The following is a 25,734-nucleotide window of genomic DNA, read 5'->3' on the forward strand; positions in this document are numbered from 1 at the left end:
ACGCTGACGGTATACACTCGGTTCGCCACTTAGCATTTATATTGGCACGCTAGTGGCGTGAATAGATAATGACCGTTTACCATGGGTTGGCTATCTCCGTACGTCGCTTTAATGCCTAGCGCCAGTTTTGCGGCGAGTTGAGAAGAGAGAGACTGAGAGGACGCGGTGACACATATATCAAGCGATACGATTTATAAAGAGTTAGAATATAATCACATAATTCATCGGTCCTTTTTTAGTTTTTATTTTTTTCAATTTCCAAGACTTTTTTTCTATCTCCACTTGGAGATGAATAATTCGAATGACTACCGTTTGACTGGTCAGTTGAATTTATTCACTCTTTATCGTGTACCGACCAACACCAACTCATTATGTAAGTCTCCTAATATTTTGAGATTTTTCCATTATTCGTAAGGAAAATGTCTTATTAGAATAATTCGTTGGGTCAAGAAGGTTTCTCATCAACTTTTTGGAAATGTAAGAATTGATCATTTTTATTCGGAGGTGAATGTTTCAATATATATTACATATCTATTTGCTGAGGGGAGGAGTATGAGATTGATGAGAGATAAATAATTGAAACAATAACAACGTGTACATGGAGAAGACACGAGAAACACGTATTGCCGGTGAAATGAGTGCGATGAAGACATGACGCGCCTCTATTGAAGCATACGGGTGTGAGTGTGATAATCAAAAGGGTGCATACTGCACGCGACTAGGGTTCTATATATATTGCCTCTCTCCTTCTTTCGTCTGCACCCTTCTTCACGTTTGTATGTATATATCCATCGATGTGAAATCATTTGAGCCTCATGTGCAACTCCCTCACTTTTACATCGACGTGGTGGTTGAAGAGCCAATGCTCTACCTTCAACAACCAGGAGTATATTTAAATATATAAATAAATGAGCTTGCAAAATTGCTTGATAGTTGGCAAAATCGATGACTAGCATTGATGACTTGCGTACTGAAATGAGCTGGGAATGATTTTAAAAAGATCAAGATAAATGAGAATCAATTTGAAGAAATAGTGAGAATAGAATTTTTTAATTGCTTTCTCTGACCGCCTGAGGGAAAATACTCGAGAAAATGTCGGCGTCAAGGGAATCAGAATAATATCTCGATTCTATATTCAACTCCATTCTTTGACTTTATTCAGGCCGATATCAGTTTGATAGGTGCTTTCTTGTAATAATCCCCAAAATATCATTGTTTTGGGCTTATCCACACCATTCGAATTCAATATTGCAATCTTTAAACATTCTCACAAAAACTATTTCGCTAAAAACTAGTTTTACTTCAATATGACATTTTTATTCATCAAAAATTCATCAAAATTTTCGGTGGTGAGAGGTCAAAGTGAAGTAGCAGTTGGGGAGAGGGGGATAAATTTCACTCTAGCGCCGCTGGCGTAGTTGGCGGCCAATTTCTCAATGCAAATACCATTGGTGTCGAAGGGCGAGGCTGAAAAGGGGGTAGTATGCAAATAGAAAGCTGTTACAAGGCTCCTGCCACTCCTCCTCCTCCTTCCCCTCGCACCGCTGTTCCGCCTTTCCGTTTTTCTCCCCTCCAACCCCCTTTCCCTTACGAGATCGCTGGCATCAACCCCTCTCCATCATCACACCAGCACTGATCTTTCTCTGCTTCTCTCCCTTTCCCTCCCTCGTCCATTGGCATTCACCCCAAAAGCCTCTAGACCCTAGCTCGTCTTATGCATCAGCAAAACGCACGGGAAGGGAAAGTCTAGGAAAAAAAACCTGAAAATGCGGAAAAAACCTGAAAAACACGGAACTTGTCTATGTATGAGTGGAGAGACACGTCAGAAAGACGTATATGCATATGTCGAAGCAGGGAGGGCAGTGAAAGAGAGTGGGCTCTTTGGCTATCTCAATGAGACATTCAGTCGTGGGGTTGTTCATTCAGTCTGTGCACTTATTTCCGCTCGTCGTTCTCTCTTTTCTATTTGCGCGCCTTTCCTTCATCTTCGTTAGCCCTCTATGTCCTCTACTTTTGTTCATCCAAAAATAGATTTGCTTTTAGGATACAAGGTGAGAAAGATTTTCTTCTCAATGATCCAGATATCACAATCAGTTCTTGTCTCCCGACAGACATTTTCTAGAAAAATTCTAGGACGAGTACTGGAAAAAATAACAATTCATCAATTGAGAAGGACGTCTTGCGCTGTTTTAATGTTCAATTATTGCATTGCAACATTCAGATTAAAATGAATTCATAATGTAATAACTTGTATAGAAATAATTGAAAAAGAGTGTGGACTTTTTTAAAGTGAAAATTGGACAATTTTTTCGTTTTTAGTTTTCCGCTCTGAGGACACTTTTGACCGAGACTAATTTCCCCTTTTGACTATTCATTTGTCACGCTCCAGCGTGGGGATCATGGGGCAACAGAAAAAAGTAAAAAAAGAAATAAATGGGGAAGAGGGACACGGAACCCCCGAAGGCAACTCTCGAGGTAGCCACGGTATAATTCAGGCGTTTATGGCTCACCAAGAACAAATAATAATTTAGTGGGCGGCGAGACCCGTCAGACACCCCTTCCTCCTTACCCTTATTTTTCGTTGGTTTTTATCCTGTTTCGGTTTCGAGGGATAAATAACGAGTGGCGCCAATGGAAGTTCTACTGTTGCCTTATCTCCCGCGGTTTACACCGTTTCTTTGGGACTCGTGAGGCTCACTCAGGTCCTTTTAGGTTCTGGGAGGAGTGTTTGGTGAATGTGTGTTTTCAACGCCATTCAACGAGTATGAGTGAGAGCATATGGTTATAGAAACTCTTTAGCCATTCTTATTAGACTGTTAAATATTTCTGTCAGAATTTTTCATGGGAAATCCCTAAATGTTTTATCAACTGAAGAATCAACCATATATTTTCATGATTTTAAGCATAATTTTCTTCGACATTTGTCCTCAATGGTGCAATATTTTAGGTTAAATAGAACGAAATTAGTAGATGGAAGGACATTTGAAAACACTAATTCATTGTTGTTATTGCAAATTCTTTTTTGAATTTTAAGTCTTTGTTAAGCGAACAGGTAATAAATATTTTTAGATGTTTTGTACCATTGCTCCATGATTCGAAGAAAACGAAAATTTTTCGGCATTTGTTTTTCTTTTAGATAATAGTTATAATTGACAATTCCGGCGAATTTTAAGATTTCCATCTCAGTTTTATTGCCAGTTTCTTAATCATTTTTACCCTCGGTACAATTCAAATTTATGGTTATTTTATTGATTTTCCAAGTCCGAACTGAAATCATCACTACGCTTGTTGAGATTTTTTTTTCATTACGGAGGGCTGCCCTCCTTTTATTGACACATCAGAAAATCGATGGGCTACACTGTAAAATTGTAGGGGTTGCCTATTCTGGGGTTAACGATGATAATTCTTCCACGTGCCGGGACAATGAATAATTTTGAATATATAAGCATGTTGTATTCAAATTTCTTTATATTTTAATGAATATAACTTTATGGATGGTACAATTTTAACTCCAGTTTTCATTAAAAATTAACCATGATAAGGCATCACGAGGAAATTTCTCATATGAAAAAATAACGAAAAAGAAAAAAAATCCATTTAAGAAAAATATATAATGACGTTCGTGTGAAATTTATTTATTAACAATCAAGGTCATTATTTCTGCATAGAGGCATATGACAATTTTTTCTCTCTTGTATATATAGAACTACGTTATCACCTGAGCTGACAATACAGCTTCATACTGATTGCAAACATCACCATAAACACATAATGATTGGAGTCTTCAAAAGTTCTGAATAAAAATATCCATAACCTGATAGGTTTGATGAAGGCAAAAATGTTAGGGTTTCATGTTCAACATACAATATAAGACGTTTACATTTTTTAGATTTCAACCGTCATTCGTAGAACTTGAGTAGAGGACGGCTGGATGGGAAAAAATGAAAAATTCATTCATTCAGGCAGATGCATTGCTTCCGGAAATTTTTTATTATATTTACTTCAGGAATTTAGATTAGAAATGACGTAGTTTTAACATTTATCGTTATCTGTAGTTGTAAAAAACTAGAGATATATTGGGAAAGAGGTAATAATTTGGCAGGTGGCGATGGCGGCTAATGAAAATTCTATAAAGGAGAGCTTTGGAAGCAGAGCACTTCACGGTAGACCGGCTTGAGCCTGAGGTAGAAGATCAGACACCAACAGACACTTGAGAAAAAAAATAACGCCAAAAATGCAAGAGCGAGACGAGATAAGTAAACTTGGAATATTCAAAGAAGTGGAGACAAAAAAGAAGAAAGTCAAGGATGTTTGAGCGGAAGGAAATGAGAGGTCGGAATATGAAAATGTGGATAGTTAATGTGAGAAAGTATAAGTGTATAATAGAAATTGTGCATTAAAGGGAAAACTATAATTAAATTAGAGCAACCGCGAAAAACAGAAAATATAGACCTTTAAGAAATTTAGTAAAATATTCTCCATGTTGGAGTGCGTTTATCCCGATTCGCTTGCCTAAAACTTGTTAATTTTTTCATACAAATGGATGATAAATGTCTAAACTGCTAGATGACAATCTTTTAGATAATACTGCTTTAAGCTATTTATTGCGGGTTATTAAATGTTAGCTAATGACTTCTTGTTAGTGAAAGGAAAGCGCGCTGAAACGGGGGTGAAGGGACTGTGAGTGTCACTTTAGGTACGTTTTTTCGGGGGATCCAGAAAATCTTTATGGATCTTATAATTTTAAAGACATTAGGGATAAGTGGTTCTGTAATGCTCGAGGCATCTGTTTGTGCTGGATTGTTGAGAACTATTTGGTATTCGGTAGTTCATGCTGAATACTGCCGTAAACATTCATTACCAGTATTGAGATAAATTTTAGAAACTTGACCAATTATGTTATGAGACGGTTAAAAGTTTCAATGGTTCTGAATATTTCATCTATATTTTTGAAAATGACATTCTATACTCTCCAGAAAAACAGGCTCTGCTTTGTCAATATAACCATTGTACAAGATAAATTGAACAAACCGTGTTCATATTTTTGTTTTAAATTTCCCAGTGCTATTGAGTGTCATTTGTGTCGCGTAGGGTAGATGATTTGGCAATAAATTTCCAAAATATATTCACAAAGTTATATTAAACCAAAGTACGATCAATTATTTTTATCTATATTCGACGATCTGATTCCTCATGTGCAGAAAAATATGATGTCTATCTCTCTTAAGAGATTTATTACAATTTTATTCAATTCATTTGACATGCATAATAAAAGTAACATTCAATATAATGGTGAATCATAAAAAACTAATTAAATTTTTATATTTGTATATTATAATACCATCGTACTAAGTAATAACGACCTTTAAGAAAACTATAAAAATTATGTTCTAATAAATCTAAGTGGTGAAGAAAAGTGAATTCCTACCGCTCGAAAAGACATTAGTCTTCATTGCGATATTGTTTTATGATTGCTAGTTAGCTCAAGAGTAAACATTTAATTCATGGACTTTCGTCTACTAGTTGTTCTGAATAAATTATTAACAATAACAGGCTCGGTTAAATTTCGGCTTAGATTTTACTAGAAATTTCTATGTTGAAAATCCAAGTTCTCTAGATATAATACTTAAAGCTCATTAAAATAATTTGTAACTGAGAATATTATAAATGAAAGGATATATTCTATTGGGGATTTTGTGGTTACGAAATAGCACCTTCAATCAAGCCCACTTCGATGATTGAAGAAGACCCACAGTGACATAGTCAATGTGTCATCGAGTACATATTACAGATAGAGCTTTGACTCGGCTGAAGGTTAACCTCGAACGGTTTTCCTCGCCCCTTTTCACACTGACCGACATTGACCGACGATGTCTTGGACTTGTACAGATTAAATCGTCTCCAGCAGCACTTCAACTTCAAGGACAGTTGGGCACTCCTAAAAAAATGAAGAATATTACTGGTGAACGTGACTCGGAAATTTCGCGTAGACACTGCGGGGGTCCATTCTGGTCAAGTTAGAGAAGTGAGGCACAAGGAGGAGGAGGAGGAGGAGGAGGAGGAGGAGAAAAACCTCTGGGACTATCGGTTTCCCTATCGTTGCTGTTCATCTGCCTTTGGGGGCTGCTGTTGGGAGAACCTCGTGTGTTGCCGCGAGAGGAGAAGCCACATATAAACTCGGTCTTAACTGCTTTACGACGATCGTTTGTACCGATTTGTTCGACAACAGTCAAAAAGACCACGCCGGCTTATATTTTTTATTCTCATTCTTCTCCTCTTTACTCGCTTATTTCATGAATATATTTCTTGGAATTTTTGATGCAATTGTAAAACGTGTCGCGCTATAAATGTTTCTTACACATCCGAATAAGAAATAAACTTTTGAAAAGGGCAAAAAGCCTGCTAGGCAGTAATGTACTTTGATATTGAAAATTTTCATCGTTGAAAAATTCAACAACAATAAACTCCCTAGAATAAACGAGGACACGAGGATAAAACGAATCGCTGAAACGTTTCGAGCGATAAAATAAATTGAGTCTTTTGATGCTACCGGGTTTCGCGTTGCGATTCTTTATTCTGTAAGACACACTTCTATCTCTCACTCGACGTTTTTCTCAGCTTTAGACTTCTTGTTTTGCTTGCAGTGGCCTAATGACGCATCGTAAATAACAATTCCCCCATCGATTTATCGATGTACTTTTGCACGACGGCACAGAAAATGATTGTGATCTCTGATGGGACGCTTGCTTACAAACCGTTGTTTATTGTCGTGGTATATAAAGTTAGGTGGGGTAGGGGGTTGTTAAACATTCAAATGTATGCAATTTTTCATTAATTTCAATGAGTCTTCTTCTCTTTCCTTTTTGCATAATTCACTGAATGAAAAATTTCACACGGTGAGATACATTCTACGGAAAATCTTATACGAGTTATAGAAATAATTATCATTCACTGCTATTAAAGCCAAAATCGGAAAATTTCTCATTAAATTATCGATACCGACATTTTATGCCTCTTTTCACCTGATGGCACCAGATTTTTTCGAAAAATCTAAATTATTTCGATGAAATATTTGGGTTTAATAAAAATGCAAATTCAACGTATAAATTCACTTGCCAAATTTTTATCTCCTGTCAAAAACGAACATCAAATGCTCATCATATTTCAAAAGTATTATTGATAGTTCTAGAAACTCCAATGTAGTTACAATCTCTCATCACGAAATTCATAAAGAAGAATAAAAAAAAACAGAAAAAGAAAGAAGGGACTCCAGAAGTTTGGAGGCTGCAAGTTAATTTCTCACTTTAGCTGCTCAATCCCCTATAATTCAAAAACCCTCCTAAAAATTTCCGGCCCCCCCAAGAATCCTTGTTAACTTCGATAGAGCCATAACACCCAATTAGCCCTAGGTTTCATGGATTTAATCTCCTATAACCCTCGGGATGAAACCACTCATCTCCGATGCCCGAGCTATCATGTTGTGGTGATAGAGAGAGAGAGAAGGAGAGAGAACGAACGATGAGGTGCTGTATCGTGAAAATGAGCCCCTCCTATGTTACACCGGCCACAAACAAATCATCATAGTTAGTTGGAAAATCATTTTTTTGACCAGACATTTTTTCAATTTGACTTTGTTTTAGTGACTAAAGCTGTAGGGGTCGAGCGGATTTGCCGGTTTGCATTTCTTCGGATTCGCCATGGTTCTTATCGTAAAGGCGTTTTTTTTTTTGAATTACCCCTCCAATTGAATCATGCAAGTAACCTATTGGGTTCTTAAAGTACACTCAGGAAAAAAGTAGTGATTTAATCCAAGTGGAGTTGACTCTCATTAATTCTCAGTTGGATTCAAGTTGAGCGAATCAGACTGAATTATTTAAATTTCGGGCTTATTTCAAGTACAAAAGTAAATTATGATTAAACTCCTCTATTGAACTCCATAAAATTGAATTCAATGACTTAATGCATTTGAATTAATTAACAAGAACAACTGGAATGAAAATAGCATTGAAATTTGTCCACGTATATTTTATAAACATTAATATCATTGTAGAAAAATCATTAAATGGGAATTCCATTGGGGATCGATGGGATGTAATCTGAGTTGTTGCGGTGGTCCATTAAAAGAGTCTGGAGAGAAAAAAAATTCTTGAAACCATCACCGCCGATTCTGATCTGTGTGAACGGAACGCCCGGTATGCTCCTCCGACGAGCGTTATCCCAGCTGGAGCATCACGCTCAACCGTCTCACTGGCGCCTCACGTATATTATAATACCCGGGCCCTCGTAAAACAAACGATCAGAACCAGAGTGGGACTCGCGTCGCAAAAGTATTCATGACTTCATAATTAGGAAAATTTTAAAAACGATCATATGAATTCCCCTAATGGTGCAGGAAAGATGATAAATAGCTGAATTAGTTTTCCGTCGTTGTATATAACATGCTTGTTATTATTATAGCTTCATTTTGATTTTTTGTTTTTTTAACATCCATAAAATTGCGCAAGGGGAAAGTAGTGACGCTGCGAGACCAAACGAGAAATGCTATTTTATCGTTTCATCGCAAGTCCCAGAATTCTCTCTCAGTCTTATCTTATTTCGTTTCGTCCTGCGTGAAAAAAATAGTAGGGAGCAAGAAAATACCCCTATACACATAAGGGTTAGAACATATAAAGGTTTTGTCTTGTACTCCATATTGGTCTAAATAGGTTAACTCTTAACTTCAGTCGATTTATCAATTGGTTTCGATGATTCATCCGCAAAGTAATTAATTTACCATGAAGGTATACATAAACTTGATACGCAGTGAACAATTGAACAAGTAAAATTTTTTATTAACCCCTAGCTAACAAATAACATTTGCTTTTGATGAGCAGTGGAATTAGGTTATTGAGGTGATCAGAAAGATAATTTTCCCTTCCACAGGAGTGACATTTCATATTAAGGAATGAATTATCGATCTCCGATTAGATTTTTGCTTAGTTCGGTGTGCGGTAGTAGGAGATTTTGAAAAAGATGGAGGTGGGGATGAAAGGAACGGTGACAAGAAAACTCGTGTGGTTTTCCCGTCAGCCAGAAGTCCTGGCGGTATGTTTTTGCTTACAACGGATAATCCGGCTTAGAATCCTCTCGAGTGTCCCTTGGGTCATGAATGAGAACTTGGCTGACGATGCGATTTCTCTCGCGCTCCCTTTTTTTTTAACATTGAGTTTTTTCTACACGCGCTCTTTGCCGCCTCACCTCGTTCTTATTGGACACCCGCGGACATTTTCAGCATGTTAAAACTCGACCAACAGTGGGCAGATGGACGGGAAATCCCTATTGACGGGATTTTTCAGGCCAACTGCAGTACTCAGGGGTTTCGTTTTCACTCGATTATTCTGCGGTTTATGACGCTTACAATGGGTATCACAGGGGCTACACAATCTTTCTAGACTCATATGACTGCAAAATGCTAGTCTCACACATGAGAAAAAAAAAATTTTTTTTCAAATGAAAATTACCGTTGCTGCCATACTCTGAAATATTCAGTAAAAATTATGAAACAATTCACGTAATCTCCAGTGCGAAATGGTTTACCGAACAAAGTATGAAATTGTCAGATAATTACTTCCGAATAAGAGAAATCTTATAGAAACTTACCAACTTATTATACGAAAAAAAAAAAATAATTCGTGAGGATTGGATAATTTTTATCCAGTTAGTAAATTTCACAAAATTTCTGAATTGTTGGTAAAAAATTACGGGATGGGTTGTTATCCCTACCGCGGTGAGTCATGAAGCGAGTAGTTTTGCACAGTTTTTATAGAATAAATGGTCGCAACTTACGTGGAAATTCGTACAATTCAAGTTCTGGGGCACCCTTTTTATTGAATTTTACTTCGCTTGCGACTTTTGTTCGGGTAATTTCCCCTGAATTTTCTTTGGTGTAGATAAGACAATCCAATATTGTGAAAGATAAGATAAAGGATAGAAGTTAAATAATCTATAAATTGAATATAAATTTTGAGATGGAGTAGAAAGCTCAAGGAAATTGTTGCGATAAGAATAGCTGTGAGGTGTAGAAAATGAGAGGAGACCAGTGGTTTGTACAATTTGAGATACCACAGAGACTTAGAGATCTCCAAGTTAAAGAGGAAAAAGGGCTACGGGGGAAAGGGAGTAACCCCAAGGAGAAGCAAAACGATCGCCGGCGGTCTCGCCGTGCCTTCGTGAAACGCGCTCCATTGATTTGTTGGACGTAGAGGGTGGTCCAGCACGCTGGGGAATCAACGTCAAACCAAGGACTCCACCTCACCAATGAAAGTCGTCGCCTCGGCAATTTTATCATCTCGTTACTCGTTTCATTTTTGTTGTAACATCAACTTTCTTTCATCGCTTTTCGTTTCCGTTATGCTTGGATATTTCATGTCCCATGATTTTTTTTTGTTTTTTTTTCTCTCCATTTGGGGAGGGGCATGCCAAGATGGCTGCCGTCGGGTTGGTCAGTAGCGTGGTGTGTACTCAGTAGAACGGAACATGCAAGGAAAAAGGGGAAGAAATATAAAAATTTTTCAAGTGAATTGGGAACTTGACTGACCCATTACTTTTATTGATTTCCTCCAGTGAGAATGCTACCTAATGATAAATATGGTTTAATGAAATCCATATGTATGTGCCAAGTGCAAACAGGATTACCTGTCTGATTAAGTTGTCGTTGAGCGTCATTCTGATCCCCTGCTAATGGAAGCATTAGCATGCGTTGATGATTAAGGAAATGTTTCTAATTAATGTGTAAATGTTGGTCCGGGCTTCTAGGCAGATGTTTCCTCAGATGAAGTTCCGAGTTTCCGGCCTGGACGCCAAGGCCAAGTACATACTGCTCTTGGACATCGTGGCCGCCGACGACTACAGATATAAATTTCACAACAGGTAGATGAGAGTTGGCGATAGAAACGAAATTACCGAATTATAGAAAAAACACGAAAAGTACCATAACATTGCCACTCACCGAAGTTGACCAGGATTCGTCCACCATCGGTTTTCATAAATTAATTAAATATTAAATAAAAAATGTTACTTTAGCTTTGACAAAATTCGGTGGACGAAAGAAATCAACTAATCGGCAATGTTTTGCCCTTTTTGCAATTGCAAATTGTTCGCAGACGCATGTTTCCCGCTTATAAAGTGAGGGTGTCTGGGTTAGACAAAAAGGCTAGCTACATACTTCTGATGGACATCGCGGCAACCGATGAGTACCGATATAAGTTTCACAACAGGTGATTATCCTGAATGAATTACACCATTTTCCAATTAGAGAGTATTTTTGTTCCTTTTGAAATTATCTTTTCAATTAATAACCTGAATGCTCTCTGGCGTCAATAGCGAAGCGTGCGCTGCGAACAATTCCTCATACTCGTCGAAAAATTATTATTATTATTATTATTAGTATTATTATTATTCAAAAACAAACTGCAATAATATTTGAATAGTAGCAGGGAACAAATACATAAATTGTTTGATTTTTTATTTAAAAATTACTAGTCAAATTTGCATCGACAAGGGCTTATTATGAGTTTCATTTTGGTGATATTAAACCGAGATAAGGTTAATGACTTTTTATCATTTAGGCTAATCAATTATTTCGACTGGTATGGGGAACGCAAAAAGCCTTGGCTGGCTCTTTGATGGAGATTGAAACTATCTAATCATTACTTTTATTCAAGCCGTGCTGCAAATGAAGACATTACCTTTCAATTAATTCCATCGTAATGATAGTCGGAGGATAGTTACTAGTATCATGAATTATTGATTGACGTTAGTTTTTTTTTTTCTTTTAATTCGATCTCCATCCTAAGCAAGTATATAAAAGCATGTTAACGTTGGCTTCGATTAGACAATTTTTTGAGAGAAAAAAAAATTATATTATCCCAAGAACATTAATCATAATCACTGAGACTGCATTTGGAATGATTGTGAACACACAATCACTGGCCGTCACTCTCATCACCAATCGCTTTTGTATCGTCACATTGCAATGGCGGTTTGGGTAATAAATAATCCATTGAAAATACTCACAATCTTTATGAATTTTTTTTTCTCTCCCTCTCTCGCTCTGCATGGTATCAATGGAAAGTCGAAGTCAAGCACTAGAAAAGTAAAATCTCAAAATGATGAGAAAGAATGTTTTATTAACATATTTTTTAAAATTTGATGAGTAGTAGATGGATGGTAGCTGGTAAAGCGGATCCCGAAATGCCCAAGAGAATGTACATACATCCAGATTCACCGAGCAGCGGTGAACAGTGGATGCAGAAAGTAGTCAGCTTTCATAAACTCAAACTCACCAACAACATGAGCGACAAGCACGGCTATGTAAGTACTGTACGTAACGCCAACCAAACAATCACTTACTAATAGTTATTAAGTTTACTGTTAACAATCTAACAAAACATTACACCATATTATATTCAAAATGATCATTTCATCAAAAATATGGATTATACCGTATTAAAATCGGGCTAAATGAAATCGAAAAATTACTCGGAATCGGAATGCAAATTCGCGAGCCAAGTGAAATTTAATAGAAAAAAGTGACTCGAGACAGAAATTGTACGAATAATCACGCAGATCTTACAATATATTCCGCTAAATTCAACTATTCGTTTGATGACTCATAGCTGTGGGGATCACAAGCTGTACCATCATTTTTCACCAATGGTTGAAAAGTTTTGCGGAACAAAATTCACCAAATAGGATATTTTTGGTGCAATTTTACTTCTTTGGGAATTATTCTTTTCTTCTATTGCGGGCTTTGTAAATAGTTTTGTCTTTTTTACTGACTATTCCTCTTCGTATACTTAAAATAAAACAATCCACATATTGATTTATATGAGATTGGAAATCCAGATTAGAAGTTCAAGTCAGAGAAATGAATACTAAGAATCAAGCTGGGAGCGACTTGAATTAGCAGTGTTGGTGTGAAGTGCATATGTAATGTATGTGATTCTGTATATCAGATAAAATGATTTATCAGATTGTTGTGATTTTTGAAAATGAGAGTTGGAGGAGTGCACGTATAATGAGATGGAGTTAAATTGCGCTGATTTTTAGTCTCCCGTCTTCGCACTTGTCACTTTTCCCTCATTCTCCTGAGACGGGGTTGAATTGGGCCGGTACGAAAGCAAGGGACTATCCATCGGCGAAATATCCACCACCCACACCTTCCATCCTCCCTCACTCGAGCTATTCCCCCTTTAGCGGGCGCGTCGGCGCTCTTTGAAGCATCCTGCATCGCTGGCTCGTGAAATCTAGTCCTCCTTTTACCCAACCTCGATGTCAATGCCTGGCGGGACTGGTGAACAGTGTGCGTGGCAGCCGACCTTTGTCAGGCCACTCTTTCTGTTCCTCCTGTTTGTTTTTTTCCTACTCTACTCTACTCTCCTCTTTCTCTCATCGTCCTCATCCTCCTCTTGGTTTTTTCCTTCATCCTTCCGTTGTTGTCGCCACGCTCTTTCTATGTCTCGCCCTTCTCCCTCTTTCCCAAGGCCCCATCTCCCGCGGGATGACGAAAAGGAGAAGGAATAGAATGGGGAGGGGATATGCACACACACACACACACGCACACACACATCCCCCTTTCTCTTCTAACCTCAACTCCTTTTCTTCGCTCTCCGTCCTCACCCTTCTATCCGCCTCGTTTGCTCGTTTACTTGGTGAACGGTAATGTGGCCGTGGAAAAATGCTTCACCTATATAACACCGTGGTAAAAAATATATTATATATTATGGAAGAAAGGAGAGTCTTTGGCTTTAAAAAGCGCCTTCAAGATACTCAGCCCCCTCATGACATCGAGTTTGCTCACGAGCCCAGAAAATGTGCCGAAAACCCTTTCACTATACAACTCCTCAGCTAATAGAGACGCATCTTCCTCACCTGGCTCCTGCCAAGACGCTTGTTCTTCCTCCTCCGTCTGTCTCGTCCCAGGGATCCGCATTAAGCCCGCCACTCTTGCGTATCCTATTTATCTCAGACCGATGCTTATCCTCCCCGTTCTTTTTACGTGATTGCCAGGGAATTCCCCAAGGCATTTCAGGCTTGACTCCATTTACGCCGTTTCGAGGGCTTTCACATCTTCACGTCAAGTATTTTTCCCATTTTTTAAGCAAACTCCCTTCAGCTCCCAACTGATTAGCTGTACTCTAAAGCTGTGCTCAACTGAAAATCACCGATGGGCATTGACTATGTCAATTGCATTGATATTACGAGGCGAGGCGAGGTGAGGCATCCTTCTCCCAATTGGCGCAAATTCTGTGTCAATGTCGAGAGTCAAAATTCACCGTCTCTAGAGTAAACAATTGTACTTCCTGCATCTTTCTCATCTCATAAGGATTTACTTTTTTCGGCCCCGTGGCCTCTCTATTAGTAAATGTTGGCGGTCCGAAAGAAGCACTCGAGAGACACCAAACATGGGTGATGGTGAGTGGCTCCAGGACAAATATTCTCTTTGAGGAAGTTTCAGTAAAGAAAAACGCCGACGCCTTGGACAATGTAAAGTTGAACATACTCAAGATGCCCGCAGCCAGTGCATCGACAGGAGCATAATGAAGGATGAGACACGAAGGTGGAACAACAGCTGCTTCCGTTTAAAACGTTCACCTCTCCTCTGTGGCTTGGCGGCTTCTTGTAAGACTCTCAGGTATAGCCATCCCCACACAGGCGCCACTTCCCACATCCTCCTCAAGAATGAACACACATTCTCTTTCTCTCTCACTTGTTCTCACTAGTGAATTTGATCCTTGTGGAAAATACTAGACTCAAATCTCCCCATAACCTTTCATTTATGGATAACAAGCATTAATGCTTGTTTTTCTTTTGTCCTTCGACCCCTTAAAAAGTCACCAAAAACACTTGACCTTTTTGGTTTTTCCCCAACTCAGGGGGTCGAATGGTTAAGATCGAGAGATTTGACTTTCGGGATTTTTTGACGTTCAGACATTCTCAAGTCCCACTTGACATGGGACCAACCCATTATCCTTATTTTCAACCTCTCTACCTGGTTCACCATCATCAATATTAATTTTTCCCCAAAGTGAGGCGACAGTTGAGCCTCCTCCTTTAAATACTATGACAAGAGTTGGCAAAAATCAACACTACATACGCTTGTTACTTTATGAGACGTATCAGTCAGACAGCCAGCTACTTTGTCAAAAATCTTCCACTGCACTCGTTGAGTCTCGTGATCAAGTGCCGTTGATGTGTCTCAGGTATTTTGCATACCGGTAACCTCACATGAAGTGCATACATGAAGCTTGCGTGGGCATACGTGAAGGGGGTACTTGCTTTGTTACATGAAATCGCGTGCCGTGAAACAAGAAGAGACACCGTGAACACTCGGAGATAGTTGGGAACCATTTTGGCAGAATGCTGCTCTTCAACATCTACACGTTCTTGGAGGAATATTCGCCATCTACTAGTCCCAGTTGTTGAAGAAAAAACTCATCATTGTTGCCATTTGGAGAAATATTTATTTCCCTTCAATGAAGACTCGTGAAAACTTCATGTGTCTTTCATTTGCTCAATTATCTTTACTTCAATCAATCTTTCTACTGGCTCGATACCCCCTGGTTTTTCATGATGAATATGATTCAGTAACATGCGATACTAATCGCGGTCTATAATGAAATTTTTAGGCAGTTTCATGTAGAAAAAATTCAAACCTCAAAATGGCATTGTCCACTTTTCTAGCTCCTCGAATTTTGCTAATGTGTTTTACATCGAACGTAGTCTTGTTAGCCGATCACCATTAGATAAAACATCACCAATAAAATTTAATTTCACATCTCCTAATAACAGCTGCAGTATTAGAGTATAGTGATTAAGTATTAAAGTAGTGGTTATAGAATTCTTTTTTTGTGTTGTATCGCATTAACTTTCGGGATGAGCAGAGGCAAGGGAATAGCTTCCTCGTTGAAACGATATCCTAAACCGGACGTAATATATAATATACACCTTGGAGGCACCAATAGAAAACAAACCGGGTGGGCAACGGTTATGGAGATAATCGTTATACAGCAACAGAGCACTGTTGCGATTATCTCTTCTGGTGGCTCGCGTGAGTCTCAACTATATATATATATATATATATATATATATATAGATATATACACACCAGGCATTATAGTCATTGGAAACCCATATGAGAGGTGATAAAGGAGGGGTGGGGGAGTGTAGAAAAAGAGGTATAAACAGTGTGCAGTGGCTTACATGCTATGGAGGATTAAAAGCACGATTAACGACGAGGCCTCTCCTATCAAGACATCATGGTGTTGGACATCAGCGATGGGAGTTTTAGGTGGCTGTGCATGTGAACAACGGAGATAGCAAATGGACATGTGATGAAAATTGAATGGTTACCAACCAACGAGAAATAGATTATTTCATGCAAGTAAAGGACATATGGTGCAATTTACGTATAGTGAAGAACGAGCGTGAAGGAATCCACTGCTGACACTGTGATCGTTTATTATAATCAATGAGATAAAGATATTACAGAAAAGTAACATCATAACTATTAGAGGGAGCTGAATGAGGGCTTATCGGAACGCTTCTCTTGTCTCCTATCAGGGGGTTGGGGACTATGATAGCGTAACATCATGAAAATGCTATTAGATTAATTGGTGCATTTTGCTGTGTTTGCTCATGCTATGCCCCAAAATATTATTGTGATATTGAGAAATAAAATAAGTGCCTCATTTTCAGAACTGGTTACCACTGTGGTATCGTGCCAAACTTAACACTTATTTTTTTAATCATCTTATAATTTCAACGTAATTATCCCACCCGGACAATGATGAGCTAGTCAGATAAAGCATTATACTACTTTGTAAGGAGTGAATCACTTTGAAAATCTGATTTTGAGTAGGAATTAAGGGTAATTGATACTGGTAATTTTGATGAATGTTAAATAGATGTCGTAGTGAATGAGTGGTTTCTGATCAACGATTGGTATATAAAATGGTTTTATGTGCGCAAATAATCCACCGTCCACAGCACATCTCGCAAAAGATCATATATATGATCAATGATGATGAACACACAGAGGCTGTTTCGTGAGGCGGTTTTAGAGTGGAGGAGGAAAAAAAAATTGAGAAAGAGAAATAGTGGAGGGAGAGATGGTACGAGGTGGTGATTAGTCGAAACGAGTTCCGGACGTGGTGACCCAACGGCCTGTCAAACCGTTATCTTCTTTAACGCCTCGCTCAGCAACTGTCGCTGCGCTCCTCGTTAATCATTTGAAAATGCTTTCGTTTTGCGTGAAGCAAGATAAAATGAAAAAATAGTGGAGAATATCGAAGAAATCGAAATACGTGTGAAGTTTGGGGGAATGAGGGAGAGCGAGTATTATGAAAATGGTTAGCTGAGGCTTCTGATCCGAACCAAGATTACACCGTCGCCGCGGCATGATGTAAATGTTAGACGGATATAAAACTTAGCTTTGAGGGTTCATATATATTTTATCGACTAATTAATCCACCGGGTGTATCTTCTTCTCATTCTAATTGAATGATCAAAGGAGGCCGAAATTCGATGGCGGTGTAATAAATATGTCTCGTTAAAAAGTGTATACATTTCATGGTGTTTCAAGGTTATGAATATTGCTGGAAATCTATCATTTTTTCAATTGGCTCACATTTTTTGCAATTTTCTTTCTCTTCTCCGAGTTACCGAATTCTTCTACTTTTCATTTTCGACGGGTCGAGGCGTAAATACCACGCTAGTTTAAAAGTTGTGAAAATTTTCAATTTATTTGCATATCAATATATTCAGCCGTCTGCTTCAAAAAAAAAAAAAAAATTCCATCAATTTTTTTTTCTAGTAATTAGGGAAAGAAATTCCCTTCGTTTGTGGCTTATTCATTTTCTGTAGAAGAAGCAGAGATTTCTTCGCCTCAGAATTAATTATATCTTCGGTTGAGCAAGTAATCCCACAGAGATACACTCGAGCTATGGGAATGGATTTTATCGAATCGGAAGGAAGAATGACTGAGCCCTAGGGCCTAAAGCCTCTTTCGGGGGGTTGTTTCCAGCAGCCTAGGGTTAGTTTTAGTCCAGTACCCACTCACTTTAATAGAACCAAACAGTCTGTAAGGCGATCTCCAACGATCTATCTTTCACTCCTGAGCGCTCCAATTGAGAGCACAACCACTCTGATATCTTGTGATCCCGGCACATCCCTCCACATCCATAAGCGCAACTCTCCCCTCCTCCTAAACTCAAAGTCCTCCATTACGCAGTAGTATGTGTGCGGTAGAATTGCGGGTGCGTGTTTACGTGAAATGTTTTTCACGAGGGGTTGTCGTTTCACCCTCCCCCAAAAAGTGATGGATTCCAGGGCTTGTGTTCCAATGAGGAATTACTTCAAGAATTACTGTTGGCTTCCTTGTATCTTTCAAGAGCTGTTTTGGAAATTGAGTTTTCATTTATCGATTTTACCTTCTTTTGTAGGGAAACGTGGAACAAAATGGAATAGTAGTGAATTTTGCTCTTCAAAAATTGAAGAAATTGTTTTTACCCGCTCGCCTTTTACAACAACTTCTTCTGTAACCCTTAAAACGGTTCTTATATCTCTTACTTTGATTTATCATTTTCTTCACAGAAAATATCAACATTATTATAATGGTCTTTTTAATAGACCTTGAAATTCTGCGTAAAAAAGTCTTCAGTGAAATACTCTTATCTTCGTTAAATCATAAGATAATAAAGAGTACAGAATAAATTGTGGTCACTGACTCGGCATGGATTCATTATTTTGGCGTTCACATTAGGCGTAAAAAAATAGTCTGAGCTTCGCTCTATATTGGTTTTCCGTTTTTGCCCCATCCTCTCCTAGATATAAGACTTTGTTTTGAGTTTTCAAGCGAACAGATTGAATATCGTTGCTGGGAAATTGAATTTTGTGGCGATAGATTTTTTCGACAACTGTGGTCAAATGGTTAAACGAGTGGACTCTATTTTGTTGGAAAAATTCGCGATGACAACCGCACTCTACTATTTCCCTGTGTCGATGTGTATTTTTTTTCATTTTTTTTTTATTATTGTTGTTATTCTGAGGGAAATTGAAAACAAAATTCACTTTTAATCGAAAACCCATCGCCAAACGAATTTGTACATTCTCGCTCCTCGCTACCTCGCTATCTCTTTCTCTGATACTTTTTTTACTCTCTTTCTCTCAGGTTGTACTCGAACGACACGTAGACTCACATGTATAGAGCACATGTAAGCTCTCTGTCCGCTGGGCTCACATGTACACACGTACGACATGAGAGCTGTATAAAAGCCTGGCGAATACGCGAAAGGGGGGAAGCTAAAGGGCGTTTCTCGGAGGCGGTCGTGTCGAATCTCCCCCCGCCACTGCTGGGTGCCGCATAAAATGCGCATAAGGTTGTGTGTAGTCGCGCAACGATCGACAACACTCTTTTTTTTTTCTTCTTTCTTTTTCTTTTTTTCTTTCATTTCTTTCTGTAGATTAACTCAGGGTGGGGATAAATACGTTATGCATTCGCACGGTGGTTTCACGGACTTTTTCGTAACGTTTTAATGATCGCATGGCAGAAAAATCAACTAAAGATATAAAAAATAATAGTGACAATAAGAAGAGATTTTTTCATTCCTTGTACTGCACCATATTTGCGATTGTATAATTACGAGAAAATCATCCAAATTGTATAGACAGTGAGAATAAATGAGAGAAAAAATAACAACAACAACAACAATAATAACAACAACAACACATAATGTGAATTGAATCTGTACAAAGTCACTGGCCATGGTTTTGACATTTCTTTTTGAAACCAAAATATTCCATCTCGTTAAGGTTCGTTTGAAAACGTAGTGAAACAAGCCCCGGAGGGTTGAGCTGCCGCGGGGAGGTTGGTATAGAGAACGATGTTTCACTGTCGGTGTTACGTTGGCGGTGGGCAAATATTAATTAGCCCATTCCTTCTCTCTCGCACTCTCCAACACAGCGTTTATTCACTTTCCACGAGCTTTACGCGACTGCAAAAGCGAGATATCTCTCTCGTTTATGTTCACAAACTCCGATCAACCTAGATGACGCTCACACTGTTGTATAACGTTTTTGGTTGCTATACATATAGCTATGACAGAATGAGGGAAACGCGTTTCTGGTAGCGTGCGTCGCTCCAAATGGTGTTAACTCGAATAAACACATTTCGCCGAGTCCAATCACACCTTTCCGGGAGTTGTGACTACCTCTATCCAATAATTAAATCGTATCGGGGGCGGGGGGGAGAATCATGTGTGCAATGTGTTTGGGTGACTTACCAAAATCATTGCCAATTTCATCGGCACATGCTAATGTTCAATGCAACTTTTTATTTCAAATACCTATGGTGTCATCGCCGCTTCATTTGATTCCTTCTAATTCAAGTCATATTCTGAGTAAATAAATGGCATGATCTCATTGATCTGAGAGAAATTCCGACCGTCTATTAATTAATTCTTAAAATATAAAAGTCTTTCATCTCTTCTAAAACTGAAAACGTATATTTCAAGCATTACAATGCTTCTTTTATTTCAATTTTCTTCAGCTATTGGTTCTAATATTTTTTTTTTTATTATGCCTGAATCCTCGTAATGAAAGAAAACCCAAGAAAAATAAAGAATAGTAGATAGTTAAGTTAATGTTTTTGTAATTTGGAAAAAAAAATTATGCGTGATGTGTCATTTGTGAGGGAGTGTTGAAGAATGATGAAGCTTCGTTAACGCTTTGATGATGGTCGCTTATAAATAATCGAAGACACTGTACTTGCGGAATCAAGGAATACCTCTAACGTGAGAAAATAAAAATAAAAATGAGGCCCAACGATTGAACTGTAAGGGTTTGTCGCCCATTTTTTGACATACTTTTTTCATACTTTCTCGTCCATCTTTTTCCAGCATGAATGAGCATCTTCTTATGCTTCTTGTCATTAGTTGGGTTCTTTGTTTCTTTGGTTTACAAAACGGGCGACGGCTAAAATTCTGATTCACGCAAAGGGACGAAGCCGACGGGGCTAAGCGAAGCATGAGGCTGACAAGCTCATTGAGTCGTCCTCAACTCGGGACAGTTTGTTCGAACTAAGCTGGCGCGACATCTCGAAAAACCTACACACCCGCTTTAAACGAAAGGCCAAAAGGGCCACCTTCTCTCGCTGCATTATTGCTCCGAGTTTTTTTTTTCTTTCAACTTGGTTATGCAATCCTCTTACTTTGATGTCTTTCATGCGCAGAACTAAAGACAATGACAAAAAATTGATAAAACTGCAGTTGTGGACACGAAAGACCAATCGTGTCTATCGTACGTTAACTATGTAACATGAAAAAAAAAAAAAAAAAAAAAACAATTGGAGGTTTGATATCCGGTTTAAATGTCACAAAATGAAACCATAAATACGACACGATAATGCAATTCTTTTTCCATCAAGGTTTTTTCAAATTTCAATAGTGTCAATAATTTGTATAAAAATATCATAACAATAAGTGAACTATACAGGATTGTGTATCTGAACTTTTCACGTCTTCATGCATTTTTAATGGAAAAATGTCTCGGTAAATTAAGCCGGACTGATGATTTTATGTATTTTTCCGTAAAGAAGTAGTGTCCCATATTCCGGTTCTTAGTTTTCTTCGCGTGACTGCCTCTACAACAACTTTTACAGATACACATGAGCGTGTGCTGATATTCGCGCGGACGGTTGACATCGAAACATCCGCATGACGACAAAGAAATAGACATAGCCGAGAAGAGGCTCTAACGTACATATATTGTATATATATATATATATATATATATATATATATACAATATATGTAGCAACTCCACAGACATACAATAAATGATAGAGAACAAGGGGCGAATATGGACTTACGAGGAGCGGAATATATAGTTGTTTTCATGCCACCAACTGAGAAGGTGTAGTTTTGTCTCAGCTATAGGCAAGACGATTGCTGGGTGGCGATTTTGCTTTATACCGTTTCCAGCATGAACCATAATTTTTAGTTACCACAGCGGAAACTCGATGGGCTTCGTTACTCACGCGTATATTTATTCACAATATATACGTGTTTCTATGATGCTAAAAATATGCTTTATACTCGTCCCTCATTTTTCCGCATTAAGCATGGTAACAATATAAAATAATTACATATCGAAACATAAAATTATTCGCACGAATCATCTTGCTGAATTTGAAAAAAAATATTGAGTATTATTCACAGTAATTACAGTGAAATTCCTAACAGATTCCAAAGACGCCATTTTATAGAGAATTTCATGGAATTAGTAGAGAAGTTCAAATCTAGAGAAAAGCAAGTTTATCAATTCAATTCCATTTAGATATAATTGATTACTCATCAAATCACTTCCAGCTTCATTTTTTTTTAAGTAAAGATACAACTTTTATCTGAGAATGGAATTGAACTCGCCAACTTTTCATCCTCACTCCAACTGTCCCAATTGTTACATTCCGAAGCCAGAATCCCTTAACCTTATAGTATATCCTCCCTACCTGGCTTCACTTTGACTCTCTATATCTTAAACACGATAATGACACTCTTCTCCTCCCTCTGCCCACTTCTTGGGTCTTCCTCTCCCTCCACTTGCAAACAATTCTATAAATCATTATCAGAACTCTTTCAAATCCAACTCACTCCCAATTAAAGATGACAAAAAATGCAAAGTTTAAATTTTACAGTTTCGCGTGATCGTAGTTGACGTAGGTGATTTTGAGATTCTCCGATTCTTCCGTCAATAGCAGATTACAGTTACAGTTTGAGAAATGCCTTGAAGCGCCAGTAAATCCACGGCACATCTCCCATCAAATCTAAAAGAAAAGCCCCTTAAAATGAAGATGAATGGGTTTAGAAGTGTCCATGATTATCGAGTGATAAATGACAGCCAGCTCTGATAATTAATCTCGAGAATCCAATGAAAAGCGGAAAAAAAATATTTTCCACCTTGAAAATTTCTAACGATGATTATTGAGGAATGGACAGGGTCTCACTGGCGCCAGGTCGAGTAATCAATTTCACGGGAAATCTTGAGGGTTCTGTATTTCGATATTTTGACGTGGGACTCGTCGGTGACCTCAGGCCCATCATTTTTTCTCTTCTTCTGTTTTATCAAATTCTTCTCACTCCTCTCATTTTGTCCTGAACTTGTTCTTTTTCTAAACCCATAATTCGAATCTCTTCAAACGATATTCCCAGAGTCCCGTGTCCTCCCATTCTCAAGACGCTTCAGAACCTATAATTTAACCTTCGCACCTCCTTGAGAGCGTGTTGCCGTGTGAATAAGTGGTCCTCCCCCCTGCTTCCTTTACCCCTTTGAAATACACTTGTGCAAACATACCAAAGACTTACACCCACATTGAAGACCAACCGAACTATCTCACATGGATGAAAAATGTGTGGCGCACACACAGAGACGCTTCCTCGTCAGTCTTCTTGCGTGATGAAAATAATCCAAGTTTCATCGCCTCTTGGATCGATGTAATTTCGGGTTGTTCACTGCATGGCAAAAACGTAACTCAGGGTGATGGTGAGTAGGAGTGAGAGGAGGAAGGGACAGAGGCCCCTCCGGGGGGGGGGGGAGAGAGATGAACCGAATGAAGTGGATCACTGAGTGTTAACCATCAGACATATGGCTCGTGCGGCGATCCAACCACTGATAGGTGACTGAAATAATGAACAATTTTAGGATGGATGTCTGGATATGCGGTTGAGATGAGATTTTAAGATAAGATTGAAATCGCTGAATAGATCATGAAAAAGATACTTTGAGATACACGCTGACAGTTTTCGCCAAATAATCCCGGTACTTTTAAAAATTTCATGACATTTTGATGACAATCAGATAATATAGTAATTTCCAATGCTGTCCAATGGGGAGTTGATAATTTACGGTTAGAAATTCAAAGAAGCATTTTGCTTTCCAATAGATGCTTCATAATCTTTGAAAATTAGAGAGGGAGAGAGAGAGAGAGAAGTTGAAAAAGGTTGAATTATTCTAATCACTTCGCCAAGAGAATGAGAAATTGAAGGCTTTAGTTCCTTCCTACCCCCAAATGTATTATTTTCTGCACCTTTTCGAGCATCTTGACATGTTACAAATCTCAGGAAGAGGGTGCCCAAACAGAAGAAACTCTTGAATTCCTGACAAAGTCCTACTCAAATATGCGACGAATTTTCAGTTAAAATTCAGAGTAAAATTTTTCATCAGCAGAGAGCATGGTAAAAAATTTGTTTCACTGGAAAAAAAAATTCGAAATATTTTGGGGAAAAAATGTAATAAGAATGTTAGTCCCAAGCCCATCAAATTCTGGAATCGCATAACCCCCGAATTACCCGCTCTCCAGGTTCGTGAAAAGGAGACCAGAGCAGAGTAAGAGAAGCTGATGTTCGGCATACCTTCACGCGCACCACAAAGGCGCGAGAAGACGTCTCAATCTCCCTCTTCTCTCTCAATCTTTTTTTCCTCCCTTCATGTTTTCATACGGGTAATTCAATGTACCTGTATCCCAACGAGATCCAGAACAGAAGTGAGGAAGAGAGAAACTTTTGGGATTATATACACGGAAGGTTTTGAGCTCGTAACGAGCGCGTGCGTTCACGTACGAAACGTGGAGACGTATCTTTAACCTTCGGTATCTTTAAGCGTCACGTGCATCACCACCAACCGCCGTTCCACATTTCATTTCTCAAGAATACATTCTCAATTCTCACACCGGTGACGACCAAATGGCTTGATACGTGAAAAAACTCTACAATCAAAGCAAAATAAAATACAAATAATGATAAAAATATGTAGAATTTTATCTGCGATAGTTCCAAATAAAGTTCATTCATCAAAATTTTCAAGTCCTCGAGAGAGATTAGTGAGTAGGAGTAGGAGAAACTGGGGCAACATGACACCTCAAATTTGGGATTTCCCATTAAGAATTCATTTTTTTTTTTATGGACGTGAGTTGGTACATGACGTTGCATCGAACAAAACACTGAACTCAAGTTCGGTGAAAAAACAAGAAGCCCCTTTTCCAGCATTTTATTCCGGTTTGGCCAATGTCCTGTCCACACATCAAATACGTTAATAGCAAATTTCGTGCTCGGTATTGTCAATGAAGCTTCAGCCAGGGATAATGTAAAAATTCCCAAGCCCACCACAGCATAATAGTTTGCGTATTTTGCTATCTATTGTTACGTTTATATTTCAATCTGCTTTTTTATGGCTCAGTAATGGGGAAGCGTAATATGGAGTAGTTCCTCAGCAGTTCCTATACCGGTATATTCAAATCACCACTCTTGGCCATCGGTATTCATGCAGCGATTTTATAACGTATCGACGTGGGTCAAGAGTAGTGCCTTTTCAACTGCTTCCTCTTTTGCAAAATGTGCCTTGGACAGGGGATACTCCCATTACCGAGGTCATTATAGTCCGACATATTTCCATAACGAGTCGTTAGAAGCGATCGTGAGACGTCTGCGTTTTCATGGATTCTTTATATGTGGAAAGAAAGTGTGTATGTGTGAGAAAGCTTGGAGAGGATGGTTCGGTGCTTCTTAATTCTTCACCTCTATATGGCGAGACTCTCGCCGTGGGTGGCGTCATACCAGGGACTCGTGGGAAAGCATCAGTATTATTGGCAAAACAGTTTCTTCGTATACGAAATCCTCGAAATGATTTATTTTCCTCAAAATA

General features: G+C 38.4%; 1 protein-coding gene across 5 annotated transcripts in view; it reads left to right on the forward strand.

Annotated features, from left to right (window-relative positions):
• LOC135168165 (optomotor-blind protein) overlaps positions 1-25,734 on the forward strand; it is a 78,942-nt gene that overhangs the window by 20,414 nt on the left and 32,794 nt on the right. For 2 of the 5 annotated variants that reach the window (XM_064132100.1, XM_064132102.1), the window contains exons 3-4: positions 10,795-10,908; positions 12,198-12,360. In XM_064132100.1, coding sequence (XP_063988170.1) covers positions 10,795-10,908; positions 12,198-12,360 — 277 coding nt within the window. Of the gene's footprint in view, positions 1-10,794; positions 10,909-11,141; positions 11,256-12,197; positions 12,361-25,734 lie in introns of all 5 variants that reach the window. The other 3 variants (XM_064132104.1, XM_064132103.1, XM_064132101.1) reach the window with 3 other exon arrangements.

This window comes from Diachasmimorpha longicaudata, chromosome 12, assembly GCF_034640455.1.
Source record: "Diachasmimorpha longicaudata isolate KC_UGA_2023 chromosome 12, iyDiaLong2, whole genome shotgun sequence".
NCBI classification, from domain to species: Eukaryota; Metazoa; Arthropoda; class Insecta; order Hymenoptera; family Braconidae; genus Diachasmimorpha; species Diachasmimorpha longicaudata.